At 41.3% G+C, this 27,168-nt stretch overlaps 1 protein-coding gene across 1 annotated transcript; it reads left to right on the forward strand.

Annotated features, from left to right (window-relative positions):
- The first annotated feature begins 1,625 nt into the window (after positions 1-1,625).
- On the forward strand, positions 1,626-23,357 carry LOC143282773 (3-oxoacyl-[acyl-carrier-protein] reductase FabG-like). Its single transcript, XM_076588537.1, has 9 exons — positions 1,626-1,705; positions 3,894-4,030; positions 4,397-4,489; positions 8,508-8,593; positions 11,205-11,298; positions 12,338-12,407; positions 13,150-13,186; positions 14,995-15,058; positions 18,558-23,357. The coding sequence occupies exons 1-9, from the start codon at positions 1,645-1,647 to the stop codon at positions 18,714-18,716; spliced, it is 801 nt and encodes a 266-aa protein (XP_076444652.1). The 5' UTR covers positions 1,626-1,644; the 3' UTR covers positions 18,717-23,357.
- The last annotated feature ends 3,811 nt before the right edge of the window (positions 23,358-27,168 follow it).

A 27,168-nucleotide genomic window follows, 5' to 3' on the forward strand; every position in this document is an offset into this window, starting at 1 on the left:
AAACTAACTAAACAAAACCACATACAGCCTTCACTACCAGTTAATGACCACATTTGTACCAGCACGTCAAACTGAGATGGATAAACTAAATCAGAGACTTACAGGTGTTAAATAGGGTACTAGCAGTTTGGTGTGACGTTGTTCTATCTGTAAGCGACTGTGTATAATGGCCCGGATTTCCTGTTTCATTAATCATTGAATAAAATGTCTGCCCAGGGTGGAATGATTAGGTTTATCCAACTCACTTTGTTACTTGCGTGGGGAAAGTGTTCTTTCACTTTTCGTCAGTGAAGTCCAGTGATTGTCACGGTCACACTGTTAAGTAACGCTGCGACGGAAACGAGTCATCTCGATCAGCGTCTCACACTACAGAGGCCTGACAATCGTATCAGAGATTTGATAATAAGTAGCAAAATAAATGCTGTAACATTTTATCAGCAGCCGTTGAAACAACTGGTGAATAGACCAGGAAAGCAAAAAAGGTCAGACGACACAACAGAAAAAAAACCCAAACAAAAAAAACAAACAAACAAACAAAAAAACAGGAGGAGGGGGTAAAGGGGTGTGAGAGGGACTGAAAATCAAGGTGTGCACGCCTTCGCGAACACATCAAAAGACACAAACAAAACGACCCATTTTATATCAAAACGATCTTTCTCTCCCCCCCTTCACCTGACTCCACTACGACCTTGGTCAGAGCTCTTCCTTTCCAATGACAGAAATAGTTATAGTTCAGATCAGTAGCCGGGCTAGCGGCAAACAGTACCGAAATGCTAATACTTTACATAATGCAGTGCACAGAAAACTTGTTGGCAAAATATACAAGAAAAAACAACAAAGGACTAAAGCTGGATGGCGGAAGGAGGCCGAGTAACGAAAACAATCACTGATACCACACACACACACACACCTCTTTAAATTATTTATCTATTTCAAGATTGATGGGGAAAAAAAAGCAAGACAAAGATACAAAATTCTCTAGATAAAATACATGCAATCAGTGATGACTGCAAAGCACACCATTATAGGCTACTCTGGATTTGAAAGCGTCACCAGTTTGAACCGTATTTAAAGAATACAGCAAATACACAACACGGGAAAGCACTGACCATGTTACGAATCAGCGCCCATGACTTACAAATCGAACATGGAAGATATAAAAATACACCGAAAGAACAAAGACTGTGTGATACTTGTAAAAGTTTAGAAGATGAGATTCACCTTTTAGACAATTGTGTAAAGTACAATACTTACAGACACAGATTCCTAATCGATAAATGTCGTCCAAATGCAAAACCTAGTGAATTGATCCTTCTGACAGAAATACAACCAAGGCTGGGGAAATTTTCTTAATATGCTCATGTTTATGTTTCATTGTGTCTTATAAACTTTAAGGTTTTATGACAATAAAAAGTATTCTATTCTATTCACACACACACACACACACACACACCTGGCAATGACACTCAATTGCCTGCAAGAACACTAAAAGACTCCATCATGTAAGCTGACTGACCTCATTGAAACAACTCGAAACTTTTGTTGCATTCCTCATCCAACTTTTGATATATGCGGGACACCATACTGTTTAGATCCAGGGAAGTAACCTTGCCGGTTCAAAACAAAGCGACCAGTTTTGCAAAGATGTCTTCGTCTGCTGCTCGTGGAAATGTTCGCTTGGATGGAAAAGTGGCGCTCATAACAGGTTGCAGTCTACAAATTGTCCATGATGGTTGTCTGTCATATCATCATATCATATCAATATCAAGGCATCAAGGCCTTTTGCCCGCTTGAAGTGGGGAAGAAAAAGAGAGTCCCCACATATGTCTGATGCATTTTTCAACATTGAGTGCGCAATGCTTGAAAAATCAATAAATATGTGAATGAGTTTTGTATTTAAAATTTTTCAAATGAATATCAAGATAATTTTTAAATGTATTCACTGTTCCTGCGGAAACAACATCTTGTGACAAATTGTTCCAAACATTTGTTACTCTGTTAGTAAAGAAATGTGCAAATCTGGAAGTTTTAACTGAAACTTTTAATAGTTTGTAGGAATGGCCTCTTGTGGCACTGTTCTCATTCAATGTAAACAAAGAGTTTATAGTTCTGCTGTCATATAATCCCTGTGTCATTTTATACATCTCTATTAAATCACCACGCAGTCTTCTATATTCTAAACTAGGTAACTTAAGTGCTTGCAACCTACTTTCATAGTCCATATCAGCAAAGCCAATGATTCTTTTAGTGAATCTTCGTTAAACATTTTCAATACTGTCTGTATGTTTCACTAAACCCATATTCCAAACAACATTCCCATATTCTAAGACTGGCCTGACTAATGACTTAAATAATGGCACCATTATGTCTTTACTTTTACACTGTATGTTTCCAACTAGCATTCTGGTCAATCTATTGGCTTTTTTAATGGTTTCATTAACATGAACATCAAAAGAGAGACCAGAGTCAACAATGACTCCAAGATCTCTCTCCGATGAAGTCTCCTGCAAGTCCATACCATTCATATAATACTTATAATGTGGATTATTTCTGCCTACGTGTAAAACTTTACATTTATTGTTATTAAATTTAATTTGCCATCTATCAGTCCAGTGTACTAAATTATCAATACTAACTTGTAATTTCAATCTACCAACATCAGAATCTACTTCCTCATAGATCTTTGTATCGTCTGCAAAGATTTTCACAAAACAGTCTAGTATGTCAGGCATGTCATTTATATAATATACAAAGAGTGTGGGCCCCAAGACACTGCCTTGGGGAACACCACTACTCACCTTAACAGGACACGATGACTCAGTCACTACTGATACGTACTGTGTTCTCACATCTAAGAAGTCTTTTATCCATTCCAACAATTTACCACAAATACCGTACCCTTGCAATTTAGCAATTAACCTATTATGTGGAACTTTATGTCATGAATGTCTTTCTTTTCTTCTGTTTGTTAACTGTATGGAAAAATTGCACTTGCCGTAGTTTATTATTTCCCGTATCTTAGGTGAAGCAGACCAGACAAACCAGATAAGTTGTTCAACCCAGTTGCACAAAACCTCTGTGGTGTGTTGAAGAGTCTGTGGACCTACGTGAAAATGTGTGTGCTCACTTGTATGCATGGAAACGCGTGAGTGTTTTGTGAGCGCGTGTGCATTTAAGTGGACATGTACACACTTTGAGGAGCCATGCATGCACTTTTCTTGCTCATGCGCATACAGCACTAGCGGACATCTACTGATGAAAGTGGGCAATTTATGGACATCTTGAATATGCGTGTCACAGAGTATGCATGCTTGTGTGTGTGTGTGTGTGGGGGCGGGGGGGGGAGGTTGGGGGAAGGGCGTAAGGGAGGGGTTATGTACATGTATGTATGTATGTAAATAATGCACGCAACAATGTTGATTTTTTTTTTAAGATGGAGGAAGATGTGTATAAACATCTATATTAAATGCAAAAAAGAAAGGAAAGTTAGGTTCATCAGATCTTTCATGTCAGTGTAATCTTAACAGTTTCCACATGGCTATATATAAATTATGGTTATGCAGAAGACCAGGTAAACATTTTAAAGACCTGGCAGAGTCAGTGCTTTACAGATGTTGGAAACACAAACATACCCAGCATGCAGATCACCAAACTAAAGTATGGATGCCTAAAATTTGAGGTAAAGCACATAATATAAAAATCCAGTGAATGTGAGAACTGCAGCTTATAACTGAAGAAGAAATACAAAAACCATGTAGAATGGCATATGGTTGTTCATAGAAGTTTGAAATTTAGATTACTTCATAAACTAAACCCCCAAAAATCATGTCATTTACATCCATTCAATTTATTTCACTTAATTTTCATTTCATGTCATGAACTATTTTTGACAGGTGCAAGTTCCGGCATTGGCAGATGTGCAGCTGTCACTTTTGCTAAGCTGGGTGCTAAGCTGTCCCTGGTGGGACGCAACAGCCATGAGTTAGAAGCCACAGGGAAAGAGTGTGAGGCTGTTCAAGCTGATACTAAGGTAGTTCAGAATGTTGCATGTTTTGGTCGTGTTATTGTTGGAGGTACATCCTGCTCAGTCAATCATCTATTAATTTTATGAACACATGTCATGTTCCTACCTTCACCAGTTCTTTGGCAACTCTGACTCATTCCAAATATTATGATACCATCTCCTTTGCAAGATAATGGAAAATGCCTATTGGTGTCCACAAATAATAAATTCTGTAGCCTGAGATACCTTGCCTTGGAAAGTTGGAGCTGCATCAGCAGCAATCCAAACCTTTACTGAAACAGGTTATATATGGATATCATAGTTTTAATCAGAGAAAAGAAAATTGTAGACAAGATCATTAGTTGTGCGTGTGTCTGTGTCTGTGTGTTGAAGCCACTGCTGGTGAAAGCAGATCTGACGAATGATGCTGACAGAGAGAGAGTTGTCAAGGATACCATTGACAGGTTTCAGCAGCTGGACATTTTGGTGAGTCTGTGAGGTTAGAGTGAGGGGTAGGAGAGGGGGTGTGGGTGGATGGGTGTGCACAAGTTGAGCTTATTACTGAACTGTGAAGAACACACACACACACACACACACACACACACACACACACACACACACAAGCAAAATGATAAACTTGTAGTGGAATTATAATGTTTTCTATTTCTGGTCTATACCTCTCTGTCTTTGTCCCTTTCTCTCTCTTTCTGTACCTCTCCCTCCTTTTCTTTCTCTCTCTCTTCTCCTCTCCATATTTATTCTCTCCCCCCCCCCCCTCTTCTCATGATCTCTCTGTCTAGTGTTTGTCTCTGTCTGTCTCACTCTCTCTCTCATACACACACATACATACAAGCACTTTACCCATACCCCCAAATCATATGCATTGACATCACAAAAAGGTGTAACTAGTCACTGATGAAAAAAAAAAAAAAAAAAGAAGAAGAAAAAAGATGTTTTATGACACTACACAGACTGTTAACCATAAGATAGAAAAAAAATGTGCAGCTCAAAATCATTGTGACCAGAATACCGTCTAAGCCTATACATATGATATGTGACAGATATATATCTTTTTCACCTTGATGTATGAAATCACACACAAAATAAAATCAGGGGGGTAAAATTTGTCAGCCAATGGGTCACGAAAAAGAACTGATTATTTTGAGTGTTGGAATTTTAAACATCAACACATGATTACACTTATGCCACCTGACTTCACCGTGGACTGAAATGTACATTTTAAAAATTCCAATTGTTTTAGATGAGTACATGTGAAAACGCATCCACCAAGGCTTGTGAGCAAGGAAAACAAGTTCAAGACCAGTGCCATCCAATAAAGTTAAAAACTTAGTAACCAGTACAGAGTTGACAAACATGTTACATCAGTATCTCCTTGTACAAGAAGCATAAATGAAATGACTCACATTCACAATATCAACAATGATGATACATGTATCTACAACAATATATGATGCTTGATAAATGGCGTAACTATCCCCATTTATGGTACAGTACAGTAGTATAATAATGAATCTTGTGGTGTTCTTGTGCATTAGGATGGTGTTTTACTCATCATATTTTACTTGCTGTGGTTTTTTGTTATTATTTTTTTTACAAGTTTTTTGTGTATGGGTAATGAATTCTAGTAAATGCTGTGAATAACTTTTTGTGACTGGAATGTAACTAATTATTTGTTCATATCTATCTATCTATCTATCTATCTATCTATCTATATATATATATATATATATATATATATATATATACCTTTATCTATCTAGGGATCTACCTGTTGGTATCAGTCTCAGTGTATCTATCTATCTGTCTGTCTATCTGTATGTTGCAGGGTAATTTGAAATTAATCAATTCAGTGCATGTGATCAGCTTGTCTGTTTCTGTCCCTTTGTTTCACTGACAACCCAAAATTTTGGAAAGTTTTCTTTGTTTTTGATATTGATTGTATTTCTGTTCTTGACTGATTTGTATACATCTGATAACTGTCTATCTATCTATCTATATATATATCTACACACACACATACAAATATATAAGTGTGTGTGTGTGTGTGTGTGTGTGTGTGTGTGTGTGTGGTGTGTGTGTGTGTGTGTGTGTGTGTGTGTGTTTTACAGTCTGAGAAAGGCAATAGATGATAGAGCTATTTGGTGACATTAATGGCAGAGGAGTTCAAGGAAAGAAAGGGGGGGGGGGGGGAGAAGAAAACATGAAAAATAAAACAGCACACAACAACCAAATGACCAAAACAGCAAAACACAACAACACATAAACTATAAAAACAGGCAGGTGTCATTTGAGATAAGCACTATATTTAGCATGGGTGCGGCTGGGCAGACAATGTAAGCAATACAAGGCCTTCTCAGGGTTGGTGTTGAAAGTCTTCCTTATGCTGATAAGGCCTGCCATGGAAAGGGGAGGTGGCAAGGGGGGGTGAAATTGGGGGCCTGATGGTGTGTAGTCCAGGAGGGGGGGGGGGGACAGGGGATAAGAAGTGTGTGGACCAGGGGATTGGGGGTGTAGGGGGAGGGAGGATGTAGGGTGTGTAGGATGGGAGATGTAGGATGTGTAGGGCAAGGGATGAGGGATGTAGGTTATGTAGGACAGGGAATGGGGGATATAGGTTATGTAGGACGGGATGTAGGGTGTGTAGGACAGGGGATGTAGGTTATGTAGGTCAGGGGGTGTAGGACAGGGGATGGGGGATGTAGGGTGTGTTGGATGGGGGATGGGGGTGTAGGTTATGTAGGACAGGATGTAGGGTGTGTAGGACAGGGGATGGGGGATGTAGGGTGTGTAGGATGGGGGATGTAGGGTGTGTAGGATGGGGGATGTAGGGTGTGTAGGACAGGGGATGAGGGATGTAGGTGTGTAGGATGGGGGATGTAGGGTGTGTAGGACAGGGGATGAGGGATGTAGGGTGTGTAGGATGGGGGATGTAGGGTGTGTAGGACAGGGGATGGGGGATGCAGGGTGTGTAGGACAGGGGATGGGGGATGCAGGGTGTGTAGGACAGGGGATGGGGGATGCAGGGTGTGAAGGATGGGGGATGTAGGGTGTGTAGGACAGGGAATGGGGGATGTAGGGTGTGTAGGACAGGGGATGGGGGATGCAGGGTGTGAAGGATGGGGGATGTAGGGTGTGTAGGACAGGGGATGGGGGATGTAGGTGTGTAGGACAGGGGATGAGGGATGTAGGGTGTGTAGGACAGGGGATGTAGGGTGTGTAGGATGGGGGATGCAGGGTGTGTAGGACAGGGGATGGGGGATGCAGGGTGTGTAGGACAGGGGATGGGGGATGCAGGGTGTGAAGGATGGGGGATGTAGGGTGTGTAGGACAGGGGATGGGGGATGCAGGGTGTGTAGGACAGGGGATGGGGGATGCAGGGTGTGAAGGATGGGGGATGCAGGGTGTGTAGGACAGGGGATGGGGGATGCAGGGTGTGTAGGACAGGGGATGGGGGATGCAGGGTGTGTAGGACAGGGGATGGGGGATGCAGGGTGTGAAGGATGGGGGATGTAGGGTGTGTAGGACAGGGGATGGGGGATGCAGGGTGTGTAGGACAGGGGATGGGGGATGCAGGGTGTGTAGGACAGGGGATGGGGGATGCAGGGTGTGTAGGACAGGGGATGGGGGATGCAGGGTGTGAAGGATGGGGGATGTAGGGTGTGTAGGACAGGGAATGGGGGATGTAGGGTGTGTAGGACAGGGGATGGGGGATGTAGGGTGTGAAGGATGGGGGATGCAGGGTGTGTAGGACAGGGGATGGGGGATGCAGGGTGTGTAGGACAGGGGATGGGGGATGCAGGGTGTGTAGGACAGGGGATGGGGGATGCAGGGTGTGAAGGATGGGGGATGCAGGGTGTGTAGGACAGGGGATGGGGGATGTAGGGTGTGTAGGACAGGGGATGGGGGATGCAGGGTGTGTAGGACAGGGGATAGGGGATGCAGGGTGTGAAGGATGGGGGATGTAGGGTGTGTAGGACAGGGAATGGGGGATGTAGGGTGTGTAGGACAGGGGATGGGGGATGCAGGGTGTGTAGGATGGGGGATGCAGGGTGTGTAGGACAGGGGATGGGGGATGCAGGGTGTGAAGGATGGGGGATGTAGGGTGTGTAGGACAGGGGATGGGGGATGCAGGGTGTGTAGGACAGGGGATGGGGGATGCAGGGTGTGAAGGATGGGGGATGTAGGGTGTGTAGGACAGGGGATGGGGGATGCAGGGTGTGTAGGACAGGGGATGGGGGATGCAGGGTGTGTAGGACAGGGGATGGGGGATGCAGGGTGTGAAGGATGGGGGATGAAGGGTGTGTAGGATGGGGGATGTAGGGTGTGAAGGATGGGGGATGTAGGGTGTGTAGGACGGGGGATGCAGGGTGTGAAGGATGGGGGATGTAGGGTGTATAGGAAAAAAAGACAAAAAAAAAACCCATTCAGAGAGAGGGTCTCTTGATTGTCCTATTAACAGACTGCTTGGAATGTTCTGCTGCAGGTGAACAATGCAGGTATATATACTGAAGGTTCCATAGAAACAACTTCACTGAAACAGTTTGACGACGTCTTCAACATCAATGTCAGGTCAGTATAAATTATATGCTTTTCATTTTCTTCAGAGCTTCTTATGTGGCAGCTCTCTCTCTAAAGCGCTTGTCTCTGTGAGTGCACTTTTACATTCTGTGGGTGTTAATGATTTCATGATTGGGGCAGCTGTTCTCAGTTTTCAGGGGTAGTCCATGTATGGTTGTCAATTTTTTTTTTTGGGGGGGGGGGTGGTGGTGGTGATGAGTATCTTCATTTCACAACCCACCCAATTCTGACGTGAATTGCATCTTTTGTATGTGTATTTTTTATCTGGATTCTTGGGTTTTTTTTTGGGGGGGGTTGCAGGTTTGTGTGTTTTGTTTATTGCTATCCATCTTTTGTGCTGTTTAGTGATATGCCTCTGTTTTCACACAATGGGATCATTCTGTCACTGTGTTGGCAGTCCACAGTAAAATGTTGATCTTGGGTTGCCATGTGGCCAAATGTTAAGAGAAGACACGGCACCACTACTAAGTTGCTTTGGTCATGATTTGTAGCACCTGTTCTTGATTCAACAAAGGCAATACACCTCATACATAGCCCCATACTGTCGACAATAATGGTTACTCCGCGAACTAGACTGAGTGGGCATCTTTACATGAGTAAATGTCTCAAAATTATGGGCCTTTGATTTGGGGTTCAAACTCATCCTTCCAGTTGCCAATCCATGACACTATCCGTTTTGCCTTAACTCTTTCACTGCCAAGTGCCAAGCTCGCATTTATGCACAGACGTGGTAGAGAACCCATGCCACTGAAAGGTGACCATTCATTGGTCTGTTATCCATGAACCTTCTGCTCTTAATGTTCGGTGGTAGGATAGGCCATAGTTTCTATACAACGCAGGGGGAAATCCCCAGCTATTCTTAGCCACTGTCTTTTCTGTGTTTATACCACAAGGGAATTTTGTACTCTGAATTGACTGGCGGTGAAAGGGTTAATGTAGCAACTTCTGTTTTCTCTTAATTTTTTGTATTTCTTTTAATTTCATTTTCATTTTCATCTGTATGCAGTGTTTGTGAGTGAAGTGAGGGAGTGTGGTTTATGTGTGTGTATGTGTAAGTATGCTTGAGAGTGTGTTATTTATTATATATCTATATGAAAAATATGAAATGTATATGGTCCGAAATAAAGAATGGTGTTGAACATTAAAATCTGCCTGATGCTCAGATTAAAATTTGTCCATGATTGTAAGCAAGTGCTATCTATCTATGAATATGAATTGTTTGTTGATGGTTTGTTGGTTCAGACATGAATAAACTTACATTTGATATGTCTTTTTCACTGGACAAAGCAATAAGAGAGAAAAAAAAGGTCAATCAGGAGATGAAATGGAAACATAGATTTACCTTGAATTTTTGTGAGAAGTCAATGGGGTACCAGTGAAGAGTGCATTGTGCACTGCTAGTCAATAGAATTAGAATATTAAGCACCATACTAGTTAAACAATAAGCAATACCAAACAACCCATTTGATACCCTCATCAGGCAATTAGTTACACCCAATAAACATTTAAATATTTACCGGATGTACAAGAACAGTAATGGATTTCCCAGCCTCCCAACTTGCCATCATCTATCAAGGAAGAAAAGTATCAGCTGATTCGCCAAGCTCAGCTTGTCCTCTCTCCTATACACCAGCTCACAATGCTCACACACATAGCTTATGACACCCATGCAGTCCATGCAACATCCATTCCATATTCTGGAGTCAGCACAACAAGACCGTCTTACCATACAAAAAAAATCTTCCTTCACGTCACTCCCTAACACAGCACGCTTCCGTGACAGCCCTCTTGAATTTTGACGGCAGTAGGCAAAATAAAGTTGCATCATCACATCACTCCCTAATACAGCACTCTTCCCAAGCAACCCTGTTGAATTTTGATGCCAGTAGGTAAAATAAAGTTGCATCATCACTATGTTAGTGGGTGACTACCACCATGTCTATTTACTTCACTTTCCATATACCATTCTTCTTCTACTCTTCATTCTGTCAGTGTAAAGCTTTTGGAACATCTGAAATGTTAACTCTACATAGTAGGAGAATGCAAAAACTTTGAAACTCACTGTCATCCAGTCAGTATATTACTCCAGAATGTATTTATTTTGCCAGGCACTTCTGTAGCACGGTGTTTAACTCTCTCCATATGAACGGAGAAAGAGACGACGTTAACAGCGTTTCACCCCAATTACCACCATCAAAATATTGCAAGCGGAAGGCTCTTATACTGAAGAGGTGAATGTTGACAAAGAATACTACAATTCTGATGACGGAAGCTAAAGGTTGGGTCATTGAGAAACCCACTGGACATCCGAGGGGTCTGTGTAGAGGAGAAGAGAGGACTGGCCGTACTGAGTGAGTTAAAGTTGTGTGTTTGTAGGGGGGATATGTGAGTGATATGTGTGTGGTGTTCGTGCGTAGTGCATGAACTGTGTGAAAGGAGGCAGTACAAAACAAGACAAAGACGAAATCTTTACATGCACATCGAGTTGCATGTGCAAGATTTTTATATTATTATTGTTATAATAATTATAATGATGATTATTATCATTATTGTTATTGTTATTAAAACAAGGCCAGCTGCATGGTGTGCTGTGTGATGGCAGGGCTGTCTACCATCTGACGATGCTGTGCGTGCCACATCTGATCAACACCCAGGGCTCCATTGTCAACGTCTCCAGTATCAACGGAATCAGAGCTGTAAGCTGGCTGAATGGTGTTCTTTGTTTCTGTACCTTGTCACTCACATCCCCCATGTTGCTGGTTGGGTTTTTCTAGGTACGGGTTTAATCCATTCAGTGCCAGAGAATTTTGTATGAAAACAAGTGCTCTCCCCTCGCCAGATAATTTTGAGGATTCATAGGTAATAATATTAAAAAAAAATTTTCTTAAATCTAGCACTAAAACTATCTGAATGAAAGTAAACATTTTTATGAAGGAAAATGAATGTGAATTCTAAATCCAGGCTCCCCTGACCAAAAAATCAAAATATATGCAGGACTTCAGTGGATGTCCTATAGGCACTTTGGCAACACTTTTTGCGGGACATCAGTGGATGTCTTATAGGCACTGTGGCAACGCTTTTTGCAGGACGTCAGCTGATGTCATATGGGTACTCAGCTGGTTAAACCACGCCTTTGGCGACATTGACATCTTTGTGGGCTTCAATGGCCGGATGTCCATGATGCTAATACAGCAGTTTTGTTGTTGTTGTTTTTTGTGCTTTTTAGCTTGTAAGTCACATGTTGCATGTCTTTCTATCAGTTTTGGTTTTCTGTTTTTTCTTTTCATTTCAGCTCCTTGACTACATCTTCCATGACCATGACTTTCATTAGCTTGTTAGTCAATTCTTCCATGACTTCCAGTTGTTTTTTTTCTTTTTTAGTTGATGAGTCATATCCTCCATGATGGCCAGCCATGATGTTGTCATGGGCAGTCGCGAAAACATCATCTTTCAAAGACTGAGGAACAACAGTCTGAACCGTCACCTTGTTGATTTTGGTGAAACAGCGATACAAAACCTCTTACTCAAACTTACAAGAAATGAATCCTGACCCAGACTCAACAACAAGGCCTTCCTCTTTCTCTGGCCTGGACCTCACTTATCCCTTTATATATCTGTACCTATCTATCTCTGTATGAATATATTTAATCTATCTATCTACCTGTATATATGCGGCTGTATTGGTTAAATGATGGCAGACAATTGACGCGGGATGTTTATTGTGCTGTGTTGTAGTTTCCTGGCGATCTGGCGTACTGTATGTCGAAAGCTGCGTTGGATCAGTTCACAAGATGTGTTGCTCTGGGTGAGTGACTTGCAGACTTTTGACAGCTTGCAGGCTGAGTGGCCATGAACATCAGTCTTTTTCTGTATGGACACAGCAGTTTCTTTGTTGTTATTTTTGTGAACAGCGTTCTGCAGTCAGCAGTTTTTCATGCACACACAAAAAAAGGTCATGACCGAAGAAGGTACCAATGACTTTGTCAAAAAGGTTTTATGACTGATTATGACTGAGTAGTAAACACAAAATATGGAAGAAAAAATGTATCCCAAGGCTGGGGACTTGAAGCACATGTCACATGAAAAAAAAAGAAAAAAAGAGTTAGCTGCCTGTGTGGAGGTACAGGGCTGTGTAATGTCAGATGAAGAGAAATAGTTGTAATTCTAACCAGTCATCAACTTTTGTGTCAGTTTTTTTGTTGATGTTGTTTTTTTAGCCTGTCAAGCGCGCGCGCACACACACACACACACACACACACACACACACACACAATGCACGCAAATGTAACAACATTTGATTTGCCATCTCAGGAACCATTTCACCAACAGAACTTGATCAGAACAACAAGGAAATGGATATGTAAGTCATTGTTAAAAGGCTGTAAAACGATGTTAACGCAAAACATTAACTTGAGGGCAGAGCACCGACTTGCCACATAAGCATAGCATGCATGCCAAAATTCACAGGTGTGAACAAAATCATGCAGAAATGATCCATAACAGCAAAAAAAAAAAAAAAGAATCTGATTTTTTTTTTTACCTTACAGATTTAGGTCCAAAACAAGTCAGAGTGAACAGCGTCAAGTAAGTGGAAGGAGGTACCTGTATGTGAAAGAGAATAATGTATGTGTGTGTCTGTGTGTGTGTCTGTGTGTGTGTCTGTGTGTGTGCATGTTTTCATGTGTTTCGGGTAAGGGGGTTGTGTTGAATTGGTTATCATTATTCTTGATGCTTATAAGAGTGGAGTGATGGTTTAGAGGTAATGCGTCCGCCTAGGAAGCAAGAGAACCTGAGCACGCTGGTTTGAATCACAGCTCAGCCGCCGATATTTTCTCCCCCCCCCCCCCACTAGACATTGAGTGGTGGTCTGGACACTAGTCATTCAGATGAGACGATAAACCAAGGTCCCGTGTGCAGCATGCACTTAGAGCACGTAAAAGAACCCACGGCAACAAAAGGGTTGTTCCTGGCAAAATTCTGTAGAAAAGTCCACGTCTGTAGGAAAAACAAATAAAACTGCACACAGGAAAAAATACAAAAAGAATGGGTGACGCTGTAGTGTAGCGACACACTCTCCCTTGGGGAGAGCAGCCTGAATTTCACACAGAGAAATGTGTTGTGATAAAAAGAAATACAAATACAAAATAAAGGGCTTATCTATGGTCAGAGATCAAACTGTAAGATCTTTATAAACAGTCATTTCCACAACAGGGTGCCAGCCTGGGTTGAGCCAACTGACAGCGGTATTTAGGTGCTCATCATTTTTTTCCCCGTTTCATTCAGTCAGTTTGACACTGCACACATGCAATATTTTTAAAATGCAGTCTGCTTCAGATTTTACCATGGCGAACCCATTTGTCGCCATGGGTTGTTATACATGCACTTTGTGCATGCTGGTCATAGGACCTCAGTTTATCATCGCATCTGAATGACTAGCATCCAGACCACCACTCAAGGTCTAGCAGAGGAGGGGCGGGGGAGAATTCTGTGGAGTGTGGAGTTTGATTCCAACCACTGAAATTCTTTCATGTCCTAGGTGAACTTGTTTCCATTGGGCTACCACTCCACTCCACTATGTGAACTAGTGCTTTCAATGTTCAGAGTTTGTTCAAACCTGGTACTGCTAATGAATTAATTCTTTAAAAGGAATGGAAAACATTTTACATGCATACCTTTGAAAAGTACTGGTCTGTGTGAGAGAGGAGAGAGAAAGAGAAAAGAAAATATGTGACCAGTTTTTTTGTTTTTTGGGGGGGCTGGGGGAGGTTGGGGGGTGGTGGTGGGGGGGATGTTGGTGGTCAGTTATTCATTAATTTTCAAACCTGATGCTCATATTTTAAACACCTTGGTGTCAGTTTGTTGATGTTGAATACTCATGAATACTCATGTGAGGGGTGGAGGTGGGGGGGGGGCAGGGTAATTTTGGAGATGGTATGTGTGTGTGTGTGTTGGGGCTGGTGTATGTTTATGTGTATTTGTTTGTGCTTTCATATCTGTGATTGCTGCGTACCTGCTATGCATGCGTGTGTGTGTGTGTGTGTGCGCGCGTGTGTGTGTGTGTGTGTGTGTGTGTGTATGTTTCACATTTATTTGCTTATTTGTTTATTTATTATCATTTTTGTGTTTTTATTTCATTTTTATTCATTATTATTATTATTATTATTTATAATGATTATTATTATTACTATCTTCTTTTTTTTTTTTTTAATGTAGATATTTATGTACCTTTTTTTTTTTTTCAAGGCCCGACTAAGCGCGTTGGGTTACACTGCTCGTCAGGCATCTGCTTGGCAGATGTGGTGTAGCATATATGGATTTGTCTGAATGCAGTTACGTGTCCTTGAGCTACTGATACTGATACCGATACTTTCTGTGTGTTTTTTTTTCTTTAGCCCCGGAGTGATCGTTACAGACATACACAGGAGAGCTGGTATGGGTGAAGAGGAATATCAAAAGGTGCTTTTGGAAACAGTGTTCTGTATAAATTTTTTGTCTTCTAAAAATTTTTTTTTCTTTCTTTTCTTTCTGTTGTTGTCTCTCTAATTCTGTGAATATCTGCCTGTCTTCCAGTTTGCCTTTTGCTTTGTCATTGTCTTTTCTGTCCTTTTGGTTGTCTCGCTTTTGTCTTGTCTCTCTGTGGGTTTTTTTTTGTCTGTACTTCTTCGGGTGTCTTTGTTCTTCTCTCTTTTGGTTGTGTTACTTTCAGTCCGGTTTTTGACTCACTTGTGTAAACAAAGTGAGTCTATGTTTTAACCCGGTGTTCGGTTGTCTGTGTGTGTGTGTGTGTGTCTGTGTGTCCGTGGTAAACTTTAACTTTGACATTTTCTCTGCAACTACTTTGTCAGTTGACACCAAATTAGGCATAAAAATAGGAAAAATTCAGTTCTTTCCAGTCATCTTGTTTTAAAACAATATTGCACCTCTGGGATGGGCACAAAAAAAAAAAAAAAAATGAAGCCTAATTATATGCAAACTGCATTTACTGTTATATTTATATTTTTTTGTATTCTCTAAACTTGGCACTTTGATCTGATATTCTGACCCAACAACAAGAGCAGTCATTATTATCATTTTTGGTTCAAACAGGAACTTCTTTTGCTAAGCGTGGAAGTTTTATTTATTTTACAAACGTTTTGGTGCAGATGGTAAAAAAGGGAAATTACTCTAATTAATGCTAGGGGACTTAATTTGCTTTAAACTGATCTTTCTCATCTTAAACATTACATTTTGAAATTATACTCAATACATAAAAAGTTTGTGTGTTTTACTCTCAGTCACAAGTGAGTCTTGAAGGCCTTGCCTCTCTTGTCTTTATTTGTGTGCGTCCATGCGCACGCATACACACGCACATAAACATGCTCACGTTATGCGTGTACACACAATGTTCGTGCTTACTGGTTTCGGTTGTATTCATGCATGTACAAATAACATTAATTCAAAGTAAGACTGCGGCTCAGAATTGCTATAGTCTATACTGAGTGGGACAGAATGAGGGCAACATCCAGTTGGTTGGCAACGTCAACCATACCTGCCAGTCCCATGTTACCATACCTGCCTGTCCCATGTTACCATGTCTGTCTGTCTCATGTAGCCATGTCTGTCTAACCATGTTACCATGTTACCATACCTGCCTGTCCCATGTTACCATGTCTGTCTGTCTCATGTTACCATGTCTGTCTGTCCCATGTTACCATGTTACCATATCTGTCTGTCCCATGTTACCATGTCTGTCTGTCTCATGTAGCCATGTCTGTCTGTCCCATGTTACCATGTTACCATATCTGTCTGTCCCATGTTACCATGTCTGTCCGTCCCATGTTACCATGTCTGTCTGTCCCATGTAACCATGTCTGTCCAACCATGTCTGTCTGTCCCATGTAACTATGTCTGTCTCATGTTACCATGTCTGTCTGTCCCATGTTACCATGTCTGTCTGTCTGTCCGTCCCATGTTACCATGTCTGTCTGTCTCATGTTACCATGTCTGTCTGTCCCATGTTACCATGTCTGTCTGTCTGTCCCATGTTACCATGTCTGTCTGTCCCATGTTACCATGTCTGTCTGTCTGTCCCATGTTACCATGTCTGTCTGTCTCATGTTACCATGTCTGTCTGTCCCATGTTACCATGTCTGTCTGTCTGTCCCATGTTACCATGTCTGTCTGTCTCATGTTACCATGTCTGTCTGTCCCATGTTACCATGTCTGTCTGTCTGTCTCATGTTACCATGTCTGTCTGTCCCATGTAACCATGTCTGTCTGTCCCATGTAACTATGTCTGTCTGTCTCATGTTACCATGTCTGTCTGTCCCATGTTACCATGTCTGTCTGTCTCATGTTACCATGTCTGTCTGTCAGTCTCATGTTACCATGTCTGTCTGTCCCATGTTACCATGTCTGTCTGTCAGTCTCATGTTACCATGTGTGTCTGTCCCATGTTACCATGTCTGTCTGTCCCATGTTACCATGTCTGTCAGTCTCATGTTACCATGTCTGTCTGTCCCATGTTACCATGTCTGTCTGTCCCATGTAACTATGTCTGTCTGTCCCATGTTACCATGTCTGTCTGTCTCATGTTACCATGTCTGTCTGTCAGTCTCATGTTACCATGTCTGTCTGTCTCATGTTACCATGTCTGTCTGTCCCATGTTACCATGTCTGCCTGTCCCATGTTACCATGTCTGTCTGTCCCATGTTACCATGTCTGTCTGTCCCATGTTACCATGTCTGTTCCATGTTACCATGTCTGTCTCATGTTACCATGTCTGTCTGTCCCATGTTACCATGTCTGTCTCATGTTACTATGTCTGTCTGTCCCATGTTACCATGTCTGTCCCATGTTACCATGTCTGTCTCATGTTACCATGTCTGTCTGTCCCATGTTACCATGTCTGTCCCTTGTTACCATGTCTGTCTGTTCCATGTTACCATGTCTGTCTGTCCCATGTTACCATGTCTGTCCCATGTTACCATGTCTGTCTGTCCCATGTTACCATGTCTGTCTGTCCCATGTTACCATGTCTGTCTGTCCCATCTAACCATGTCTGTCTTATTAAGCTGGAAAGACTTAACCACTTGCTTAAAACACATCTGCCCACTCGCATCCAAAATCACGATTTCAAACTTAAGTGGGTTTTGTTTTGCACAATGAATTTATTACTGAATACAAAGTAATAACACCATTTAAATCATGTTATTTTGATGTCTATCAAATATTGTATAAATTTTTTTTTTAGTTTGCGGTAAAGGAGACGTTGCCATCCCCTCAGACACACCACAACATGTTACTGTTTTCTCCAGATCTGCGCAGACCCGTGTTCACTACCAAAACTGATAGTTGTCATGAATTCTATTGAAAAAAAAAGAAGAAGTTATGTTCATTCTAGTTAATTCAGTATCCACTTTAAAATGTCCATATGCAGTGAACATGTTGATAAAGTTAGAGTCATTCTTTGTGTTGTGTCCAGAATATGTATTTCTTTTCTGTTAATTGTGAACAAGAAAAATGATTTTGTGTCATCTTCAAATCCAAACAAATGTTCAGGAAACTAACTGGGAAGAACCCAGTGATTTATTTTATTTTATTTTATTATCAGAGCCTCATTGAAATAACCCGTTAATAATCCAGAAATACGGCTTACTCTTGAATACTTAGAGCCTGTCATTAGTATGACTGTAAAGACTTCTTTTTTCAATGTTTAATCCAAATTTGGTACTGGCAGGGAAAGTTTTTCCAGAGAAAATGAATTTGTAAAAATTTACCATGGTCACACACACACACACACACACACACACACACGAGTATGTGCCTGTGTATGCACACAGGCACACATGGACACACCGACCACTGAACACTTGGTTAATACAGAGACTCACCTTGTTTACACAGGAGAGTCAAAAATCAGTTGTTGCTTTACATGGCAGTTATGATGACAAGTCCCTTACGGTTTGTGTTCAGTTCCTGGAGCGATCCAAGGGCAACAACTGCCTGGGCCGCCTGGGCACGGTGGAGGATGTGTGTGACACCATCGCCTTCCTTGCCTCCTCCTCCTCCTCCTTCATCACCGGGAACACGGTATCTGTGGACGGGGGCCGTCATGTCATGTGCCCCAGGTAGACTGGACCCTTCACCTGCACTGTCCAGCACCCGTGCCTTGCTTGCATCTGTATAAGCTTTTTTTTTTTTTTTTTTGAGCCCCAGGATTTGGGACATTATAATTTCTGTGTTTTGGTGATGACTGGGGTGATGTCGATGATGCTATGGGAGTCTTTTCAGGTTTGGGACAACGCTGTACTCACATGATACATTCCGGCATCAACCAGGGCTGAGAGGTACGGTACAGACACTTGCAGTGTGGGTCAGGAAACCGAAGTGGATGACCCTCAACAGTGTGGTCCCAGTCTTCCCATTGGATCACTACAGCAAACTCAGCTGTGGTTAGGATCCAGTCATGGGCAGAAAACCCCCCTGTCTGTGGCCTTTCATGCCCTCCTCTCATGGTGACCTCAGTTTCGATACCTCTCCACTTCTGTGCTTGGGGTGAGTCCTGTCGGTGTCTTCAGTGTTGGCAGATTCATGGGGGGGGGCTGTTGTTTGAGGGACATGGTGGCGGTCTCCACACTGGGAGGGACGCTCACTCAGTCTGGTTCCGCGACTAAGCCATTATTGTCGTTGCTTAGTAGGTGGTGTCCTAAGTATGTTGAGTCAGAACAGGCACCACTGAACACCACCGAAGTGACTCAGTAGCAGTGTAGGGTCTCCTCTGGTGTGTGGCTTCCTGGCGACCTAACACTGATGGTTTCCTGCGGACTGCTGACGCTGGAACTGTGACGAATGAACCTGTGTATGGGGGAATCTAAATGAGCGGCGTGGGAGTAATGCCAGTGAAATGGTGCAGATGATGGGGCAGCAAAAAAAAAAAAAAGAAAAAAAAAAGAAAGCCCCCCACCTGTTATGGGCCTTGAACCCACATCCTGCCAGTCACCAGTCTGCAGTGCTGACCACTGGGCCACAGCGGCTGCTGTGGATGCTAATGCTTATGCTGCACCTTCATCGAATCGAGCGTTGTTGTTTTTTCCCCTGAACAATTTCACAATAACGTCTCTAGCATCACTACCAGCCGTACATTTTTGTTGTTTTTGCTGCATCCCCTGAAGATGTACCTGCACAGCTGGCAGTAGAGTGTGGTGGGTTTGAACTCCAGGTGCTTGGCGTTTTTGCTGCCCATCCAGTGGCACCTGGTTCGCTTTTTGGTTTTGATTTTTGTTGGGTTTTTTTGTTACTAAGGTTTATTGACCTGTTTAATGTACTCAGAATTGGTTGTGAATGACTTATTCTTGTTACACAGGGTTCAGAGGTGATAGGATGATAATGTAGTGCACTGTTGTTTTCAGGACATAAGTATTCGATATACTGGCAGATGCATTTTGGGGAGAGAAAAAGAAATTGATTGTTTTTAGAGGTGGGCATTGTACACAAGAGCAACAAATACACTAAAATAAATTGATTGTGTTAAGTGTTGGACATTATATTGATTGTGATTAGAGTTGGGCATTATGTACAAGTGCAGTGATTTTGTAAAAAATATATTGATTGTATTTAGAGTTTGGCAACATATGCAAGTGCAGTGAATTCACAAAATGAAACTGTTTCACCAGTCTAAGGATATTCAAGTGCAATAAGTTTACTGAGATTATAATGTCAGGAAGTAGATTTTCTCTGTGTTTTCTGTGTGTGTGTGTGCATGTGCGCACATGCGCACTTTGCATTTTTTATATTATATAGTCTGAGATATTGTTCCAAGCTTGCATACTTTTTTTCATTTCAGCTGTTGGTCTCAATTTTGTGTTAATTTAAATGTTTTGTTTTCTTTGTTTCAATGTTTCATTTCCAGGAATGAAAAATGTTCAACTTTTCTGTCTTTTCTCAATGATTTTTTTTATATTTCCAAAATGTCTGTTACTTTAACTCTCTCCATACGAACGGCGAAAGAGACGACGTTAACAGCGTTTCACCCCAATTACCATCATCAAAATATTGCAGGCGGAAGGCTCTTATACTGAAGAGGTGAATGTTGGCAAAGAATACCACAATTCTGACGACGGAAGCTAAAGGTTGGGTCATTCAGACACCCACTGGACATCCGAGGGGTCTGTGTAGAGGAGGAGAGAGGACTGGCCATACTGAGTGAGTTAAAACGTTTCCAAGGGAAATGGCTCTGAAGAACAAAACCAAGGGATGCAGTCACCTGTGGGGCTGACCAGCTTTCCAAGACCAACCAGAAATGAAGGCTGGTGCCATTGCTGCAAAGCAAAATGCCAAGTGAAGAGAACCCTAGTTGTTTTTTTTCTTCTTTTTTTGATTTTTGACTCACTTGTGTAAACAAAGTGAGTCTATGTTTTAACCCGGTGTTTGGTTGTCTGTGTGTGTGTGTGTGTGTGTCCGTGGTAAACTTTAACATTGACATTTTCTCTGCAAATACTTTGTCAGTTGACACCAAATTGGGCATAAAAATAGGAAAAATTCAGTTCTTTCCAGTCATCTTGTTTAAAACAATATTGCACCTCTGGCATGGGCACAGAAAAAAAAAAAAAAAAAAATGAAGCCTAATTATATGCAAACTGCATTTACTGTTATATTTATATTTTTTGTATTCTCTAAACTTGGCACTTTGATCTGATATTCTGACCCAACAACAAGAGCAGTCATTATTTTCACTTTTTGTTCAAACAGGAACTTCTTTTGCTAAGCATGGAAGTTTTATTTATTTTGCAAACGCTTTGGTGCAGATAGTAAAAAAGGGAAATTACTCTGTAATTAATGCTAGGGGACTTAATTTATCACAAGTGAGTCTTGAAGGCCTTGCCTCTCTTGTTATATGTTGTTCTCTGAGCAAAGAAATCCACGAAGCAGTTTTACTCGTGACAATGTGTGAGCTGCATATTTAACTCTTTGAGTGCCACAGCATGTATCACCTACGTGCATATTATGTCACTGATGAAGGGAAATAACTCTGGAAGGCTGAAAATCCACACAGTTTGTCTAGGATGGTATATCTCCAGACCATTTTCTCAGTTTTAGGCTTATTGTTTCGGAAAGTTGTATGACTCGAAACACCACTTTCTACTGGTTTGTTTTGTTGTTGTTTTTTTTCCTCCAGCACTGAAGGGGTTAAGGAATGAACCTTTGACAACACAAGACTGTTAAGCACAGTTTTATATTCTTTGACAAATAAACTCAAAATAAGTGGTTAGACTGATACTTATAAAAAAAAAAATTAAAAAAAGCACTTTGGAAATTATATCCTGTCAGTACACAGAATGTTCTGTGCCTGGGTTAGGTATGAAGAGGTACCAGTGTACAGTGAGTTCTTCAACACAAAAACATGTTTAACACAATTTTGGGGGTCACAAACTGGTGAACACTTGTGAAATGGTCAACAATCTGAACCAGCTTTCCCATTCCCCAGTATATAGTTTTTGTGTTGAGTCAAACTTCACTGTATTCCAGTATTCTACTGTATTCTACTGATTACGTGTGTTGCTGTGTGTGTGAGTGTGGTTCATTGTTGTTCACCCAGACATTCACCTGATACTTCAGTAGTCCTGATATTTGTTGGTCATGTTTCTTGTTCTGCTTGGTTTTGTTTCAGTTTTATCAAATAAGTTTTTTTGTTTTTGTTTTTCTGTTGGAATCTATTGTAGAAGTGCCAGAAATGTCTGTTTCAGGTTTTTAATCAAAGGCAAAAAATCAACAGCTTCAAGGGGCACAGACTCCACATTTCACTACACTGACATACTTTACCGTGACCCACTAGTGCAGACTCCAGCAGGGAGTCTGATTCCTGTCCTGTGCAAACTAATATCCGCCCATGCGGAGAAAACGAAAGTAGCTACGGCCGATAACCTCCCGAAACTCCTCAATTAATTGCGCAGAATTTGTTAAGGCTTTGGTTTTTTTTTAAACTTCAGTTGTTTCCGTGCCTGATTTAACACAAAGCGAGGTATGTACCTGATATATAAAGTGGCATCTATCATTACTTTCTTATTTTATTATTGACATAGCATTTTAGTGAGCCCTGAGAAAATTTGTGCATTTTAACCATGCTTGAAGCAGACGCTGGGTCTGTACAGTTGATGTTCTGAAGGGTCTTTCCCTGTGTGTTGGTTTAAATAATCTTTAATTATTCAACAATATTGAATTAATTATTTAATTATTCCCTGTGTGTTGCTGTCTCTCCCTCTCTCTGGGTTTCTTTCTTACTCTCTCTTTATTCCTGTTTAGTTCACAGAGTTACTATTTACCAGATGGTTCACCTGACAAGCAGTTTACACTCTAGGCTGTCTGTGTGTTTCTCATCATCATATTTCAGAATGATGTCAAAGGTGTTTCCTTTTGGAAAAAAACTGACTGCTGCGTCTGTGCCGTATAAAGCAGATAGCAAGGGGAATGTCTAAATGTCTCTCAAGTCGACGGGTGCAATAGCCAAGTGGTTAAAGCGTTGGACTGTCAATCTGAGGGTCCCGGGTTCGAATCACAGTGACGGCGCCTGGTGGGTAAAGGGTGGAGATTTTTACTATCTCCCAGGTCAACATATGTGCAGACCTGCTTGTGCCTGAACCCCCTTCGTGTGTATATGCAAGCAGAAGATCAAATACGCACGTTAAAGATCCTGTAATCCATGTCAGCGTTCGGTGGGTTATGGAAACAAGAACATACCCAGCATGCACACCCCCGAAAGCGGAGTATGGCTGCCTATATGGCGGGGTAAAAACGGTCATACACGTAAAAAGCCCACTTGCGTACATACGAGTGAACTTGGGAGTTAAAGCCCATGAACGCAGAAGAAGAAGAAGAATGATGTCAAAGCTGTTTCCTTTTAGAAGAAACTGACTGCTGCATCTGTGCCATATAAAGCAGATAGCAAGGGGAATGGCTAAATGTCTCTCTTCTTCTTCTTCTTCTGCGTTTGTGGGCTGCAACTCCCATGTTCACTCGTATGTACATGAGTGGGCTTTTACATGTATGACCATTTTTACTCCGCCATGTAGGCAGCCATACTCAGTTTTCGGGAGTGTGCATGCTGGGTATGTTCTTGTTTCCATAACCCACCGAACGCTGACATGGATTACAGGATCTTTAACGTGCGTATTTGATCTTCCGCTTGCGTATACACACGAAGGGGGGTCAGGCACTAGCAGGTCTGCACATATGTTGACCTGGGAGATCGGAAAAATCTCCACCCTTTACCCATCAGGCGCTGTTACCGAGATTCGAACCTGGGACCCTCAGATTGAAAGTCCAACGCTTTAACCACTCGGCTATTGCGCCCGTCAAAATGTCTCTCAAGTCCACAGAATTACTTGGCTTTTTTTGTTTGTTTTTTTGGTTTTTTTGGAGGGTTTATCATGGTCCATTTGTTTAATCAAGCATTTCCTACAAATGTGCATGTCAATAGCGTCTATAAAATGAGTTATGTGTGTGACAATAGTGTCTGTAAATTGAGTTGTTTGTGTGACAGTCATATCGAATGAGGTTATGTGGAGGAAAAAAAAAAGCGTGGCATTTTATGAAAAGTTATCAGCATTTTCTTAAATGCACAGTTTAACAGTTTTGTTCTCAGATTTCTTTCTCCATTTTGTCACATTCCATTCTTTATTTTTTTCACATTCTTCTACATATTGTGGTGATGGTCACTGCTTCTGTGATTTTGTGATCATCACAGTCCTGTGCTTGCTTCTTGATGTGAATGACCCTCCAACACAAAATGAATGAGAAGTCACATTTCATTGTCTTGAATACAAGCAAGAAATAGGCTGAGGGGATCATGAATTACCCTATTTGGGATTTAATAGATTCTGTTTTTATAGTCATTTTTCTGTGAGATATTACAGTTAAAAAAAAAATGTGATTCTGTTAACAGCAGTGTATTAATACCTTTTAAACACTTCTGATTCTTTTTTTTTCTTTTTTTTTGTGATGAATGAAATTTTGAAGACACATTTTCTCAAAGAAAGCACACATGATAATTGTGGAATGATAGTTTTCAGGATAACAGGTAGCTCAGGCACTGCATTGATTTTGGAGCAGTTTCTGTTGTGAAAATGTGCAAAGGAAATGTTAACCAAAAAAAAAAGGGGTGATTTTATGTGGTGGAGACTTATATATAATCAGTGTATTTGCTACGGAAATTCCACATTTTCTGTGATCAATTATTGAATGGTTACAGCAGGTATGCAGAGCTGGTGAATGCTGCTTTATTGATGAAATATATTTGCTTTGAAATTGTATCAAGCTACGCATTTATTTGGAAATCTATAAAATATATCAATAGTTGATATAATTATTAAAGATTCTGAAAATAATCACTTTTAATGTGTATATGTGTGTGCGCGCGCATGTCCGAAGTCTGTTGTTGTTTTTTTAAACTGGGAAATGATTTGTTAAGTTTAATTTACATGGGAGCAATGATTGTTTTGGTGAAAGTTGATTTTTTTGTTCTTTGACTTGATATGTTTAAACAAAAGCATTGTGAAATCATCTGTGCACTGAATTCAGTGTGAATGGGTTCATAGACAGATGAGAAATCACATGCATGTGTTTAATTTAACACACACATGCATGTGAAAAACGTACACACACGTAGACACATGGGGATACACACACACACATACAGACTTGCGCATGCATACATGATATACACACACAAAGCACAAAACATACAAAATGCCCCAAAACATTTAAAAAAAACAAAATTTTCCCCAACAATCTAAGAGCATGTCAGCAAAATAATGTATATATACCACCAACAGTCGTCGATCATAACAGAAACTGCATGAGCACAGCGCATGTACATGTTGATCAATATAAATATTATCAAGTGATTTTAAAAACGCATTTCTTTACCTGGTTATTTCAAATGTAATATCTGTTCTTCCTGAGACATTTGAAGATGTGTTCCTCTGTGTTCATCTTCAGTCCATTGACTGCATTTTGGAAGAAGATCGCAGAATGGTTAAGACACTCATCTGCCAACACAGAGTCCATTGGGGTCTGGGTTTGAATCTCGCTCTCGCTCTTTCTCCCAAGTTTGACTGGAAAATCAAACAGAGTGTCTTGTCATTTGGATGAGATGATAAACTGAGATACTGAATGCAGCACGCTCTTGGTGCACTGAAAAAGAATTCATGGCAACAAGAGTGTCGTCCTCTGGCAAAATTCTGTGGAAGAAACCCACTCTGATAGGTACACAAATATATATATGCATACACTCAAGGCCTGACTAAGGGCATTAGGTTATGCTGCTGGTCAGGCATCAGCCTATAGTAGATGTGGTGTAGTGTATGCGGATTTGTGTGAATGTAGTGACGCCTCCTTGAAAAACTGTAACTGAAACTGCAATCTGATGTAGTACTATATGCCTTAGTGACATCATTGATGACATCATCAAAAGAAAGGAAATAGCTCTGGAAGGCAGAAAATAACTGAAACTGAAACTGTTTTGCAGAAAGCAAAAGATATGTTATACTTGACTTTCAAGAACGAAATCAGAAGATGTATATCAAGAACGAAAGCAGAAGATGTATAATTAATTATCTTGAGGAAAGGCACGCAAACGGCCCCACACAACCTACATGGTCGCTCATAATACAAAATAATAAAGTTCAACATGCAGATTCTGTCCCACCGTGGCATGCGAAAAGCACTCCCAGTGTCTCCCCCCTCTCTCCCCTCCACTGACTCTCCCCTCCACTCTCCACACAGTGTGGTCTGTCACAAAAGATGTAGGCCAATATATGCATGTTTAGTAGACAGTGAATGGGTTCGACATTTTGCTTCAAAGCCCAACCCAGGCACAACGGTCCACGTCACCTTCACACACACACACACACTTGTTAATGTTTTCACAACTCTCTCTCTCTCTGTGTGTGTGAAACAGTATTTGGATTTATCACAAACCGTTTACCGCAAGTATGGACACACACACACACACACACACACACACACACACTCACTGCCACTCTGCATGCATATATCACGGACTTGTACACACGTCAGTATAATTGTTGTCCCACTGCATGCAATCGTAATTCTCTGCAAACTGACGTGGGAAATGCCGCGGGCAAGTAAAGCTTGATCGATCAGCACACACACACACACACACACACACATATTGCTGCTTCATCAAATCGATCTCAAGCTTGCGCTGATCGAAGTGCAAACTGAAGATGATTGAAGATATATATAGATGCTGCCCAAAGGTCAGATGATTACAGCATGCACAAAGATTGCCGCAACAAATTAACTGTTCATCAGTGGGGCGACACTGGCGTACCTTGGGCACATCGGCTGTACCCGCTCTGACCACTGCGTTCGGACAGATTCACACACACACACACACACACATATATATATATATATATATATATATATATATATATATTACACCACATTTGCCTGACCAGCGTAACCCAACGCCTTTACCAGAAGCTAAAATAGGAGCTTGAGGGCCACCATACCTACAATCTGTGCCACAGCTGGTACGAGAATTAAGTTGTGAATGGTACGG

The sequence above is a fragment of the Babylonia areolata genome, chromosome 6, assembly GCF_041734735.1.
Source record: "Babylonia areolata isolate BAREFJ2019XMU chromosome 6, ASM4173473v1, whole genome shotgun sequence".
Classification (NCBI taxonomy): Eukaryota; Metazoa; Mollusca; class Gastropoda; order Neogastropoda; family Buccinidae; genus Babylonia; species Babylonia areolata.

What these genes read in the sequence shown, in the direction of transcription:
- LOC143282773 (XM_076588537.1), top strand. Translation starts at nt 1,645, where the DNA reads ATGTCTTCGTCTGCTGCTCGTGGAAATGTTCGCTTGGATGGAAAAGTG. An exon ending in TTCAGCAGCTGGACATTTTG is followed by an intron (nt 4,490 to 8,507) that starts GTGAGTCTGTGA and finishes GTTCTGCTGCAG; the next exon opens with GTGAACAATGCAGGTATATA. An exon ending in CACAAGATGTGTTGCTCTGG is followed by an intron (nt 12,408 to 13,149) that starts GTGAGTGACTTG and finishes TTTACCTTACAG; the next exon opens with ATTTAGGTCCAAAACAAGTC.